Source organism: Prunus dulcis, chromosome 1, assembly GCF_902201215.1.
Source record: "Prunus dulcis chromosome 1, ALMONDv2, whole genome shotgun sequence".
In the NCBI taxonomy this organism is placed as follows: domain Eukaryota; kingdom Viridiplantae; phylum Streptophyta; class Magnoliopsida; order Rosales; family Rosaceae; genus Prunus; species Prunus dulcis.
Genome location: NC_047650.1, coordinates 27,221,764 through 27,236,229, shown reverse-complemented (window position 1 = coordinate 27,236,229; position 14,466 = coordinate 27,221,764). Strand labels below are relative to the sequence as shown.

General features: G+C 38.9%; 2 protein-coding genes across 3 annotated transcripts; one reads left to right on the top strand and one right to left on the bottom strand.

Moving 5' to 3' along the window:
- Positions 1 to 80: 80 nt before the first annotated feature.
- Positions 81 to 3,182, bottom strand: LOC117626235 (fructose-bisphosphate aldolase 3, chloroplastic). The gene is made up of 6 exons (XM_034357901.1): positions 2,723 to 3,182; positions 1,869 to 2,138; positions 1,651 to 1,760; positions 1,442 to 1,532; positions 953 to 1,222; positions 81 to 618 (listed from the first exon to the last, which is right to left on the bottom strand). Exons 1-6 carry the CDS (start codon positions 2,882 to 2,884, stop codon positions 340 to 342), a joined length of 1,182 nt encoding a protein of 393 aa, XP_034213792.1. The 5' UTR covers positions 2,885 to 3,182; the 3' UTR covers positions 81 to 339.
- A 4,204-nt stretch (positions 3,183 to 7,386) lies between these two features.
- Positions 7,387 to 14,065, top strand: LOC117615973 (protein PHYTOCHROME-DEPENDENT LATE-FLOWERING-like). 2 transcript variants are annotated; one of them, XM_034345167.1, is made up of 12 exons: positions 7,387 to 7,780; positions 8,415 to 8,496; positions 8,578 to 8,642; positions 8,747 to 8,809; positions 9,125 to 9,205; positions 9,482 to 9,640; positions 9,719 to 9,817; positions 10,171 to 11,330; positions 11,426 to 11,646; positions 11,799 to 11,953; positions 12,565 to 12,603; positions 12,748 to 14,065. In XM_034345167.1, exons 1-12 carry the CDS (start codon positions 7,658 to 7,660, stop codon positions 13,813 to 13,815), a joined length of 3,315 nt encoding a protein of 1,104 aa, XP_034201058.1. In that variant the 5' UTR covers positions 7,387 to 7,657; the 3' UTR covers positions 13,816 to 14,065. The 2 variants fall into 2 exon arrangements, with proteins under 2 accessions (XP_034201058.1, XP_034201059.1); XM_034345168.1 differs by having other exon boundaries at positions 7,724 to 7,780; positions 8,268 to 8,496.
- Positions 14,066 to 14,466: the final 401 nt, after the last annotated feature.

Below are 14,466 nucleotides of genomic sequence, written 5' to 3'. Positions count from 1 at the left end.
TAACTTCGATAAATACAAAATAAAGGAAGTAGGAAGTATGTCTCGAAAAAAAAAACCCGACGGTAAAGCAAGAAACAATCTCAAGAATCACAAGGTGATTTAAGAAAATTAACTTCGATAAATAGGAATACTTTTACTACTACTCCCACCTTCATTAGTTACAGTTTGAAAAACACATCCTTTCTCACCGGTCTTATTCAAGCCCTCAAGTCTTTCTAGTGGGGAAAAAGAAATGAAAAAGCTTTTACTCAGCATATATAGCTAACTCCAAAAAAATAAAATGCTGTAAATTACATCCTTTTCAAGTTCCCGAAGGAATGAACTGCCTCAGACTCTGGCTTAGTAAGTATAGCCCTTGACGAACATTCCTTTCTTGGCTTCCTCATCCTCACCCTCAGCAGAGTACCTTCCTAGCTGAGCCAAGGAGTTTGCCTTTGCTCGGACCAACAGTGCCCTTTGTGCAGCTTCCACGTTCTCAGGATGTCCTTGCCATGCCTTAAGCACAGAGTTCTGCAGAGCACGTGCATACGAGAAGGAAACATGCCATGGGTTGGGGCTTTGGTTCATTGCATTGAGGTTCAGGGTTGCTTCTGCTTCAGATTGTCCTCCTGACAAGAACTGAGAAGCAAAGAGAGCAAATATCAATCAGCCCATGGATCAAGGTGAACAAATATCATGAGTACTACATTCTTGTAATATATTTTAATGGGGAAGAGAAAGTGAATAAATAGTAGTACATTGTTGTATTGTTCGCAACTATAAATGACCACAAATATTTGTATTCTATAAAACGACCAGAGCACAGGCTTTCTGTAGAGACTGAACACATAGCTACTTAAAAGTATTTTTCCCACAAATCTCAGTAGGTTTTACAGAAGTGTCTATTAGTCTTCTATATAATAAGAGAAGAAAAGTATAGTTAAAATTGCTACAAAGTGATAGGTAATCTTACCATGATTCCTGGTACTGCAGGAGGAACTCTCCTTTTAAGCACTGTGAGTGTGTGTTTGGCAATGGTCTCTGGAGAAGCCTTTTCCTTGTGTTCAGCCCCTGGGGTTACCATGCTAGGCTTAAGAAGGATTCCTTCAAACACCACATTGTTTTCAGCCAAGTAACAGAAGACTTCTGCCCAGACCTTCTCTGCCACTTCAAGTGTCCTTTCTATTGGGTGGTCCCCATCAAGAAGAATCTCAGGCTCTACAATGGGCACAAGACCATTGTCCTGCACATAATGGCATAGCAATGAATCATGTATGTTTTATACCAATGACCAACGGGTAAAGAATTTAAAAATACCTACAAATTCATTGCTAAACTACTTTATAAACAAAAAGGCAAAATACTACTTTTATTTTCAGGATAGCAGTAAAATTATCACACCCGTACTCCGTAGGCAGTGATTGGAAATCCAATTAACATAGCTGTCTAATGGTGAACATACCTGAGAAATGGCAGCATAACGTGCTAGTCCCCATGCAGCTTCCTTAACAGCCAGAGCAGAAGGACCACAAGGAATGCTAACAACTGTGCGCCTGCACATTTCAAGGATAGGACACTCAGATAAATTTATCTGTCAAATAGAATAGATCAACTGGACAAAAATACAAACTCTATACAGCAGTTGTCCACAAGAAATATTAATTGACTTACCATTTAGCAAAACGAGCACCTTGCTTGTAGTACTCAGCAGAACGGGAAGCCAATCCATCTAAGCCTTGGCACCAAGATTCATTGTTTGATCCTGGTAGAGGAACCAAACCCTGCAAGGGCAACCAAAGAAGCACGTCAATAACAGTTAGGGATCTCAACCAAAGTACTTACAGAAATTTCTCAAGCTATAGAACACATATGGTCTAGCGGCACCATACCTTATCAACTTTGATTCCGGGTACAATTTTCTGCTCGCGCAACACGTCCACAAATTTCTTCCCATCTGTTGTTGACTGGTAAAGTGTTTCCTCAAAAAGAATGGCACCTGAAATGTATTCGCCTAGGCCAGGAGTGGTCAATAGAAGTTGCCTGTAAGCCTGTCGGTTAACCTCGGTATTGTCCAAGCCAATAGAGTCTAACCTCTTTCCACAAGTTGCATTTGATTCATCGATGGCCAGTATACCACGACCAGGAGATGCAATAGTTTTCTATAACATCCAAAAAGAAACAAAAATCAGTTAAAGAAAATGAAATAAGATATTAAGCTTTCCACAGACATAAATACATATTGTATGTATACATATATTGCTTACTAAAACAAAAACAAAGTACAATTTGCCACTGATGACTTGAATCTATAAACTCCTATGGAAACACACGGTTCCTTTTTCTTTTTCATAGAAATATCCGTTGTTATGTTATGCAAAATTGCAGTTTTAGTATGTTGTCACATGGGCTTTGAGCTAAGAACTTTTAAAGCTGTGACGGAGAAAACAATAAAAATAAAATACAACTAGTCCGAAGATCAAACCAGCATATTAATCAATTTAATTAACCAAATCATAGCGGAGAGTTAGAAACAGTTTAATTCGATAAAGCAGTGAAATCTCAAACTTATAAACTTGAAACACATGCATATCCTCCACACACAAAATCAAATCAAAACATCAAAAAATAACAGATTAATAAAAAGTGATGATCAGATTCAAACTTTTAACCAGCGATGAAATCAACAACAAAATCTATGTGTATGTATAGTGATGAACTGGAAATAAGGTAAGTGAGGACGCACAGCGGTGAGGATGAGTTCGTCGGTGTAGGCCTTAGCTCGGATCGGGACGGCGACTCGGCGAGTAGAGAGGCTGGTGGACGATCCGTGGCGCTGAGTGAAGGACTGCTGGCCGATCCACTGAGACGACGCCGCATTAAGCTTCGCGAGGCTCGAACAGGCCATGGCTTTTTCGAGAGTTTACTTGGAGGCGTCGACTGATTATTTTTCCGGAGAAAGTGTTTTGGTGGTTTGGTTAAGTCTGACTCTTGGGTTGGTGGCTGCGGGAGAGAGAGTGATATAATAAGACGACGTTATTCTTGGAGAGTCCGCAGCTGCCTTTACGAGTTGTAATGTAACGAGGATCATGCGACACTACCAAACGGTCCTTATTGTATCAATCTTTGATTTACTAGATTGCCCTATGTCGAATGACTGTATTATCGTTGGTATGATTTTGGACGCACTACAAATCCTTATTCGTTGAAAATCGGGAGTGGTACCCTTACAAGTTTGCAAACGCCAAGGAAAAATGAATTTCGGATATATTTTGGGTTGGGCCATCACGGGCCTCACCTAACAATTGACAACTTGCAATGCGGCTTGATTAGGTGGAGGAGGGAAAAAAAACCCCCGATTGTAACACCAAAAATTGAAATATAACAACAAAGACCATCTCCTTCGTTTCGACGACGACGACGATGACAACAACAACAACAACAATATATATAAAAAACCACCTCCTTCGTGATTCACGATTGGACGCTTGCATGGCAAAATACAAAGAAGATTAAAAACAAAAACTGATGTGAATTTTTTTTATCATAACACAATATTTTTCGGTAACTTGTTGGAAAATGTTGTATATTCCTTTCATTTTACTTAACCTTAACATCGCAACCTATTTAGTTGCATAATGTGAGAATGTGAAGGTAAAAAATCTCACATTGGAAAGTTGTGAAACCTAGCAAGGGCTTATAAGGAATTGGGCTACTCCCTCCATTGTCAATTGGTTTTGGGGTGGAACCTCAACTTCCTTCATGGTATCAGAGCTAATGGCTAACGCCGACTAGCGATCCTCCAGTTGCCAACATTGAGAGTCGTTGGCGCTCCTCACTCCTCACCCATAAGGGTGTTTGTATGTATATTGTTTTTTCCTCTCTTCTTCTCAAAGATGAATATGTTTTTTCTTTCCACCTTAGCTGTAGCCGCACCATTATTTTACCACTACAACCCTTTCTTCTGTTAGCTCGTTATTTTTGTGTCTCCGCCGCACCGTCTTCATTGTGGACCTTCTCCTCCATCGAGCTATCTTGTGGCAACCCATGGCAGCTCCATTTATCTCCCTTGGCCATGATGGCCAGATTTATGTTTCCTTTGCTAGCCTTGTCACCTCTCACTGAGTCTTCTCCTCGTCAGCTTTTATCTCTCTCATGTCATGCTATCCTGCCGTCGTTGTTCTCTTACACTGCCACTGCCTCTCCCTCTTTTGGCTCGCTAGCCCCTTGTTATCCATCAATGTTGGGCCACTTCTCTCTGTTGAAACCGAGCAAAAAAAAAACTTTTCCTTTCCCTCAAAGATCACACCTCTCTATCGTTGGTTTCTCCACTTGAAATCTCTCTCCACTTCTTCGTCTCTCTCGCCGAGTTGTCTCTCTTCCCTCCACGAGCCTTATCTGCAATGCAATGGGTTGGGTTGTCTCTCTCATGTATTTCTGATGGTTTCTCTATCGTGGTTTCCATACTTTTCCCTTGTTTGTTGATGCTGCCTGTCATCGCTCATCGAGTCGTCTCTCTTTCCTCCGTGAGCCTCGTCAATGCTCGCCGAGCCTTCTCTGCCGTGCTACTCAGCCGATGTTCCCTTTGTACAACCCTTGTTTCTTCCTCTGTGTTGCCGACTTAGTATCGGCCACTCAAGCCCTATCACTGTGTTGCTGCCTTGGTATTGGCCTCTCACGCTCTATCTATGCTCAACCTGTGTTCTCCTCCCCTCTTAAGCCTAATCTCTTTCTTTGATTTTACTGTTGGTCTCTGTCTTCTTCAATGTTCTCTTGCGCTGCCTTTCTTCTTCTTTGTTACTCGGGTATTGTCTTCTTTTCTTTATAATTCTTTTATGTTACTGGGGTATTCTCTTCTCTTCTTTTCAATTGTGTTTTCTCTCTCCCTATCATGGGTTGTCTCTGGAATCTTGAGTTTCCTTTCCTTTTCATGGATTGTCTCTTGCATCTTGTTCTCTCTCCCTCTCTTGACTACTTTCTCTGTCTCACTTGGTTTCCTCCTTTATTTCTTATTATTGTTTTTTGGGTCAATCATCCTTCTATATTTTAATCTATATGGGCCTCTATCCTCTTGTGATAATATTTTCTTTATTACTTCTCTGGTCCCCCGTAGTTTTCTTCCCCATACCTTATTGTTTCTATGGTGCCTTGAAATTCAAACTTACTCATGCTCTCGTTTTCTTTTCTCTATGTCCCAGGTTGGTTTCACCTCCTATCCTCTACTATTGTGCTGCATCCTATCTTAACCCCTTTATTCCCTTCAAATATTCCTTCTTTTCTCTCTGCACACATCCATTTCTGCTTTCCATGTGATGAATTTTCTTTTGTTTCCATTCCTCATCTTTATTATTTTTATAAATAAAAAAATGCACTTGTCTGAATTATTTTTCTTTCTCATTCCTCTTTACAACATTGTCTATTTCTCTTTATCCTACCTAGAGGGTGATTCCTAGGTAGCATTATGTTTCTCAGGTGCCTAGACTTGTTTCCTAGGTACATTTGATTTGTATGTCAGCCCGTCATTTTATTCCTTCCTTCCATGAGCCCATGCTCTCCTTCACTTGCTGCCTTTCAATGGGCATTATGTTTACTTTGTTTCTCTCATGCCGCTGTTGCAACTCTGGAGATTGGAGTTCTTCTTTTTTGTTTCCCTTACTAGACTACTACAGACGATTGTTACTACCATCTCCATCACCACACAGTTTCTTCATTCAAATCTTGCTATGCTGTGCACGCTCGATTTGCGAGGGAGTGTTATGGAGTTACAATAGTATTTCAGTTACAATAGTTAATCCTACTAATGATAGGAAATGGTCAGTTGTCAGTTACGTTGTTATTAGGCCATAACTCCATATTTATGTTTGTGATAATGACTTGTTGTAACTGTAGATTATTCTCTACAGACTTTATATATATTGTATAATGATCATATGAATATTATAATGGAAAATCAGTTTCTTCACATAACATGTTGATATGCTTTTTTTCTTATTTTTTTTATGCTTACATGTTTTTGTTTTTTCATTTCATGTTCGCTATAATAATATTGGTAGGTGGTTTTCATTTACACATTGTTATTGTTTCCTTTTATTCACGACCGTAACATTGATAGGTGGCTTTCATTTACATGTTGTTATTCTTTCCTTTCATGTTCGCAACTGTAACGTTGTTAGGTGGCTTTTGTTTACACGTTGTTATTTTTTTCTTTAATCTATCGCAATCGTAAATTTTGTAGATGGTTTTCATTTACACCTTGTTATTATTTCCTTTCATGTTCGCAACCGTAACGTTGGTAGGTGGCTTTCGTTTACACGTTGTTATTCTTTCCTTTCATGTTCGTAACCGTAACGTTGGTAGGTGACTTCCGCTTACACGTTGTTATTCTTTCCTTTCATGTTCGCAACCGTAACGTTGGTAGGTGACTTTTATTTACACGTTGTTATTATTTCCTTTCATGTTCGCAATCGTAACATTGGTAGGTGGTTCTCCTTTACACCTTATTATTTTTTCCTTTAATGTATCGCAATAATGACGTTGGTAAGTGGGTTTCATTTACACGTTATTCTTTCCTTTCATGTAATGCAACCGTAATGTTGCTACCTATTTGGTTGCATCATACATTGCCATATGATTTACATGTTGTTGTATTTCCCTTTCGTGTCTTGCGACCATAATGTTGCTACCTATTTGGTTGCATCCTACGTTGCCACGTAGTTTTTTATTTACACGTTGTTGTGTTTTTCTTTTTGTGTAGGTGTTTTTCTATTTACACATTATTTTGTCTTTATATATACCGCAACCGTAATGTTTCTATCTATTTAATTGCATCATACGTTGCCATATGTTTTTCTGTTTGTATGTTGTTTTTTTTCTCTCATGTCTCGTAACCATAACATGATTACCTATTTAATTGCATATCATACGTTGGTATGTGTTTTTCTTATTACACCTGAAACGTTATTCCTAGGAGAAATAGTTCCCTCTTTGGAGTTTAAATGATTCTTTAACTCTCATCTCATCCATTGCCAAAGGATCCAATTATTGTCCATCTTGTGGTCCTTATTACTACGAGTCTACAAACATGTAGTTTATTAAGTTCTAGTAATATAAAGCAAACAAAGCATTATTACACGTTAGTACCATTACGAGGATTTATAGGTCTAGTAATTCAACTCTCAACTTCCTTTTTCTCTTAATTTGGTATATGTGCCACACAACTCGCATCCACAGACAATAATGCGGCCCAACTACACCACAACATTACTCAGGTGTATTGGTGAGCACATTTAAGATGCAATACGATAAGACCAAACATATTTTCCAGCAAATATCCCACATGACCAACACATTTCATTCATGCAACCATAACGCGCCAAAGTGGCTATTGCCTTTGTAAATTATTCAATGGACGGGGGCCAAATCTAAGTTTTCCTTATTTCAATTACGACCTGTATATTTACTACGTGTTGGTGTTCATGGCTAAGCTGGCAACCTATAATCCGGGACCTTCCAAAAAACCAGAACGTACTGGGAAGTTCTCGCGTCAACTCTAGGGCACATTACATTTACATTGCCCCTATTTCTCTCATCTCACACTTATATATATGCACTAGATTTCACCTCTTGCTCTGTAACCAAAAGGTGTTTGAGGAAATTGCTCAGTGAAAGTGACTCGTCAGACATGGGCGTGTCTTTCCAGGTTGCAAAGACGGGTACGAGGTACAAACCAAAGGTGCTTCCGGAGGAGGACAAAGACAACGATGAAGATGACTCCGTTTCTGACTCTCAGGAGAGAGATGACGAGGTTTGTGGATGATATGATTTTTTTCAACAGCCAACCCCTTATTCAGTCTGTTTCATTTTCTCTGATTGATTTGTTTTTCTTCATTGTTCTCTTAGCGAGTGTCTCAATTGGATTTTGGGTTTTCTGATTTAGGTTTTTCTTTACAATGGGTTTATGTTTTTCTGTAATTGATATTCGTTGTCTGCACTGCATGGATGAAGCCGAAAAGTGTGGACTTTCGTCTTCTTCTTTTTTGGGTTTTTTGGTCCCGTCTTTCGACTTAATTTTGCGTTTGTGAACTATCTCTGGGATTTGGGAGGGCAATAGATAAGTCTGTAAGTGGTTTGATAACTTGGTGCTCCTGAAATACATTATCAATTGCTTGTAAGGTTTTTAAATTATTAAATCTTCTAATGGTTGGTGATGGGTAAGGTTGGTCTTCTAGGTGCTTATTAAGTCAACAATTCTCTAGTAGACCTGAACATTTTTAAATTTTTAACATGTTAAGGCAGGATGAATCCGGTGGCTCTCATCAAAAGTTGAGCTATTTCAACTATACCACGTTCACCCCCTCCTCTTCTCTCCCCACCCTTTTATCATTTTATTAGTCCAGAAACTAGTCTGCATGAAGTCTTAGCATGTAATTGTGGTGAAGGTTCATTCTATTGGAATGGGAGCTAAGGTTGCTGATCCTTCAACTGTATTAGTCAATTTTCGACAGCATTCAGTTTCAGACGGTAATGTACTACTCTGATCTTGCAATCATATCATGTGCTGACTGAGAAATCTTCTTTTGTTGATAGTCCATTTTTGTGCAGACTTTGAGGTATCCTTTTCACTGAAGTTGTTTCAGAATGGCTTTTCTGTGGGAAAAGCTACCGAGGTTAGCAATCATTAATAGACGCTTACAGAAATTACTTGGCTGAACTATAGTATCACATGTAATCCTTCCACTGGCTGTTAACACAAACCTTAATGCTTTGGCAGTTTCTCAATGATATACCAGAGCACTTGCATCCATATGATAGAGTATCAGAGACACTTTTTTCTGTAAGTATGATACATTAGTTGCCGAAATGTTGAAGCAGTGACTTAAGTTTTTGTGAACCATATTATGTTAACTAGGATATGGCTCAGTCATTCTCCTTCCTGCTCAGATTTGACTAGTAAGATAAAAAGCAAAAAAAATTGTACCAAGCCATGCTATCTTGTTGTTCTACTTAGATCTTGGAGGGTTATGTCATGTCCAGTGGCTTTTTTGGATGCTAGTGGTTGATGGGAAATTCCACTTGCGTGGCTTCATGTTCTTAACTGTCTATTTAACAGTCATAATTTCTTTTCTGCATTTTTTATTTTTTGCATCAGGCGATTGAGTGTGGTTGGTTACCTGGAGATATGTTTGATGGTTTACCCTGCAAATATGTCAATGGAGTCATCCTTTGTGAGGTGAGGAAAAGCTATAAGTCTGTGTTTATATTTGTATTTTAACTATCATTGATTTAGTGATCCTTGTTACAATGTTTGTTTGTTCATTGGCAGTGGGTATATAAGTTTGTCTTCTTTAAAGGAACCACGAGGTTTCCATCAGAAGATACATTTACTACTACTCTTCCATAGGTTATTCAAATGCCTACAAAAAAATTTATGCAATTTTAAATGATTGGAGTGTTCTTACTTGGACTATAAAATTTACATGAACTGATAGAGATGTTTTCCTTGCAGATTCAAGACTATCGCGGTTGTTTTATCCAAGGAAGAGCTGCCAATTCTATAAAAAAGATTCCAACTGTTCACAAGGTTCTCCTACATATGCGCATGGAAAATGTTGTCAAGGACGTCTTGTCGATCTCCGATGCTTCTTGGACCTACAGTGATATTTTGGTTGGTACACTTTGATCCTCAGCTTTCAATTCATGCATATTGCTTCATTCTCATATTCAATTCCTTGTTCTTGTTCAGGAAGTTGAATCTCACATTCTCAAGGCTCTGCAACCTGATCTTCATCTAAATCCACAGCCATTGCAAGGCATACACTCCGGACAACCCTTAAGCAAGAAGGTACTAGAAGTGATAGAATTCGTGTAACTTCTGCCAAATCATAAGGATTAAAGATAGTTCCAAATTAACAGATTGGGTTCTGCTTATTTGTTATAATGCTTATTTTATTTTCTATACTAGTTAAATTTGTATTTGACTTTTTAGGCTTTAGTAGCGTGCCAGTTTTAGATCTTTTGTGTGTGTTTTCATGCCCCAAGCACATGTTTAGTCAACCTTTGGATTTTTTGCGCATTTGATAAACTCTATCTAAATTTCAAGTTATGATTCCAGTTGGGAAATATATCTATCTTTTGTTCAGCACGCATGATTGTAGTTGACTTGCAGGTTAGCTAATTCTTAACATTTTGTGGTAGGTTGATCTTGGAATTATGTGGAGCTGGAAAAAGCGAAAGCTGAGTAATGCATCAAACACTGACCTAGATTTCAGCAACTCATCTCGTTTAACAAGCATTCCTGTTAATTGTGCTACTCAGAGTTGCAGCTCTCTATTTGGTCTATCGTATCAAGAAAGAGGAGTTACATTTTCAGAGCACAATGTATCAACCTCTGCTGTCAATCCACAAGAAAACAACGTTCTACTGGAGAACTCAGTATCCAATCCTTCAACATCGAAGCCTATATCTAAAGTAGAAGACAGTTGCAACCAGTCTTCTTTAACAGTGATGACCACATCTAATTTTGTCTCTTTACCCAAACGCAGCCTTAATGACTCTAATAATGATTTGAATAAACCCAGTGCATCGGTTCTTAGTAAGATAGTTAGATGTGATTCACAAGCAGTTCAAGGACCGCTTCTTAAAAAACCCAAGCAAGAGCCTATAGACTCATCTTATGAACAGCTTACTGGAAGCCAAACTGGAAACAGTCTTCTACCTTATCTGCAGTGGAAGAACAAGCTGTTGCCTCAGCGGATAGGGGAAGGAAAAGTTCCACATGAAAGATCTCAGGAGAAAGTGCGTCCCTCGCGGGTGATAAATAATGACCAGACAAGAAGGTTTCAAGGAATCTCAGAGCTGCAGGCTGGAATGGCTACTTCTAATGTTAAGTTAGAGCCTGACAAAAATAATTTCCTCAGTTCATATTTTAGAAAGATTAAAGATGGACACTTTGTGATGGACAGGATGCTTGTTCATTCTAATCTCGCGCAATCACAGAATCAACAGTCATCAACTCTATTTGGAGACAATATACCTGCTGATACATCATGGAAGTACATGGGTCAACCTGTTGACAAAAATATACAAAACAGAAGTGTCACTCACATGAGAAAGGATTTGGTGAAATGTCAGGTTACGACTCATGGAAGATGTGGATCTGCAAGTTCACCAAACATAAATTCTCTGCCCACAGAGGTATCTGTTCCTGCAAAGCAAAAAACAAACCCTGGTCCTAAACGCTCCAGAAAAAAGGCTGTTGATTCTAGTGCTAGCACAAGCAATATCTCACAACCATCAGAACTTAAAGTTGAACCTGTCCTTGAGAGGTTTTTGAAGATTCAAGCGGTAACTGAGAGGTAATATCATAGTTAAAGTCATGCCAGTTATACTGCAATGCTTCTATTTCTACGGTCTTGCTTGTTATGATGTGTAATATTTTTAATGCATTCAGGTATGGACTAAGGAAGTGTAAATTGGACACATCTGTGCAAAGGAGACCCTCTTTTCCCATTACTAAATTGGTTGCTTTCCAACTCTTATCTTCAAAAGATAATCAGAACTGGGATAATACTTCCACAGATAAAAATTCTCTCACAGAATGCTCCATGGACTGGGGACTCAGTATGAATAGGAGGGTATTGACTTTTCTATGTCAGTCTCACATCCCTCAAGGTGAGGAACTGCTAATTTTTGTACCCTATGTGTGAGTGTGTGTGTTTTTATATACACATATATGTGCATATATATGCACACACATCATATGTAATTTTTCTCTCCTCATTGCTACCTTTCTGCTCTTTCTGAGTAATTCTATGCCATCCTAGAAAATGGGATTCCCATCGTTGATAGAAAGGCTCAGGTCAGACTGGTCATATCAGAGAAGCTTAATGAGGGAAGTGTCAAAGCAAGCGTGTTTTATGGAATCGAAAAAGATGTGTTTTCAATCGATTATCCTCTCCTACCAGCCTTTACTAGCACTGTGAGTTGCCATTTGTGATTATTGAGAGTTTCTTCTTCTGATATATGATTGTGATATTCCTTTTGGATTCTGGAATGCAATAAATCTCTTTCATTGAGCCCTTCACATCTATTTTGTGCTTATAAATTAAATTACACTGTGGTCTATTTTATATTGTAAAGCCAGTGATTTACTGATCATTCCTTTTATTGCAAGTAACTACTGAGCTGTTTCTCATATCTTTTATGGACTACTTCTGAATTGTGGTGTCCCTTGTCTTTATTTGTTCTTTACTTTTCGACATTCTTACCACTGGCTTTCATCCCTTGGATTGCTCACATTAATGTCACACTTTCCTCATTCCAAATTTTTCATGTGGCAAACTGGCTTTCAACTGTTAGTTTATTCTGCTATTACTCTTGTAATTTCAAAAGTTAATAACTAGGAAAAGGGGAATCACAGGGGCCTAATAGTTTATACTAACTTTTGTATATTGTGAAACAAACAATAAATATATCCAGCCTCCGTCAGAGAACTATAAATAATAAGAAAAGCAAAAGGAACTCAATTTACATTGTCGTGTATCTGAGTTAAATATATTGTTCTGACCTTTGTGTATATGCGCTTTTCAGAATTCTGCAGACCTTTTGGCTACTGAGTTCACTACATTGGTAAGTCTACTGAGTTCACTACATTGGTAGGTTTGTAATTGTTGGGGAATTTTATGAATTAGGTTTGGTTCTCACAGCATTAAGTGATACTTAGCTATTTACTCTTTTTTTTTTTTTCTTTCTTTCTTTCTTTCTTTTGTACAGATGAAGCGGGAGGGATACTACCTATCTAGCGATCACATAGAGCCTACACCTCTCAAGGCTGATGGTGGCTTGAGCAATCAGCGTAGTGCTAGTATTAGAATTGGCACTCCATCAGCTGGAACAATCGAGCTACCTTCTTCAACTCTAACCCCAGGGATATCACCTTCAAGACTCAGTCCCGTATCCATGCAACTCCCATCACAGAATATTTTCTCTGGGGGCCAATCGCTCCATTCTGAAAACATATGGGCAGCTCTTGCAAATAGTTGTGTATCCAAACTACCGTTCACCATTGCCGCACAAACCAATTGCATGATGCCGCAAGTCCAGGAGCTTCTGAATAGGCGTGCCTATTTAGTGCATCAGATGCGACAAAGAAAACTACAACAAAATGAAATCAGACAGAGCAGATTGGAACTTGGAGGATCGGGTACAAGTGTAGGTGGTGGTATGACTGAGCAGGGTGGTAGAGACCAGGGGCTTGGAAATGCTGGTCTTGGTTCATTTGGTAATGTCACAGGCATGAGGTCCTCCACTTCCCCTAGGGCATTGGGAGGACAGATGCCCCGGGCTGGAAATGTAGGCCAGTTTAACAATCTTGGTTGTGGAACATCTGGTTTAAATGACAGCAAACCGCTTCCCGATCTGATGTCTGATCGTTCAACAGGGCTTTCAAGTAAGTTGAGGGCAGCAGAAGGCCAAGGGATGAAAGCCTTGATGAGTAGGGCTCCAGTTCAAAAAAAGGCAGGTCACGGGGTTCCAATGGACATATCAAATATTCCAAACCTGGCTAGTAAATTAAGCAAGGAGCAGCAGCTACAACCACAGGTGCATCAACCAATCCAGCAACCACAAAAAGATATGGTGCCGCCATTACTCCAGCATGTAAGTTCACCTCAGAGTCAGGTTAGCCTTCGTCAACAATTTGACCAACAGTCTCAGGTGAGCCAGCAACTTAGCCCAGCGCCAGCACCACATCAGGTGAATGGAACTGTGGGTCATGGAAGTCCAGAGAGGAGCTCTCAGACTCATGGGTCTGTGGGAAGTATCAAAACTGAAGCTCCATGAGTTGTTTTTCTAGCTAGGGACGGTAGTGTGGTGGTAGTTCAGTCATGAGTCTTTTTCTTTTGGTCAGTAGTTCAGTCATGAGTCAACACAGCAGTTAAGATTCAGGGAGAACAAGGCGGGCTTGTGCAATCATGTAATCACCAACACAGGAGGTATACCATTTTGTCGTCGTTTTTGTTTCCCGTTTACCTTTTAGGAGAAAGAAATGGGAAAGGAAAAAAAAAAAATCAGCCTCGTGTTTCAGTCTTCACTGTTTTCTTATATATGAAAGTGTGTTGTTTGCCAAAACAAAATTAACTATCCATTAATTAACTGTACGTTTTAAGGTTGTAGCAAAGGATTTTTTTTTTTAGGGTGATTCACTATTATACCCAATATAGGGGCCCAAATTATAAAAAGAGACTTTAGAAACACACCAAAAACTCATTTACAACATAGTAAAGAAGCTTTTAACTTCTTATAAATTACAAAACTGTCATCAATTTCTTAAAACAAGTTCAACTCCCAAACCTCATAAAAAAAAAACCTAAAATACTCAATAGGGTATCAAAGTAATTTATTAATCAAACTTAAATTCAATAGGGCCAGCTGTCATTTATTGGGTTTTTTCTGATTTATTTATAGAAATTCAATGGTGTAGGGTTTATTTAT

Coding starts and splice junctions, on each gene's coding strand:
- LOC117626235 (XM_034357901.1), bottom strand. CDS start 2,884: ATGGCCTGTTCGAGCCTCGCGAAGCTTAATGCGGCGTCGTCTCAGTGG. Junction 2,139..2,722: donor ACGAACTCATCCTCACCGCT/GTGCGTCCTCAC, acceptor TGGATGTTATAG/AAAACTATTGCATCTCCTGG. Junction 1,533..1,650: donor GGTGCTCGTTTTGCTAAATG/GTAAGTCAATTA, acceptor TGAAATGTGCAG/GCGCACAGTTGTTAGCATTC.
- LOC117615973 (XM_034345167.1), top strand. CDS start 7,658: ATGGGCGTGTCTTTCCAGGTTGCAAAGACGGGTACGAGGTACAAACCA. Junction 8,497..8,577: donor ACAGCATTCAGTTTCAGACG/GTAATGTACTAC, acceptor ATTTTTGTGCAG/ACTTTGAGGTATCCTTTTCA. Junction 11,954..12,564: donor TACCAGCCTTTACTAGCACT/GTGAGTTGCCAT, acceptor TGCGCTTTTCAG/AATTCTGCAGACCTTTTGGC.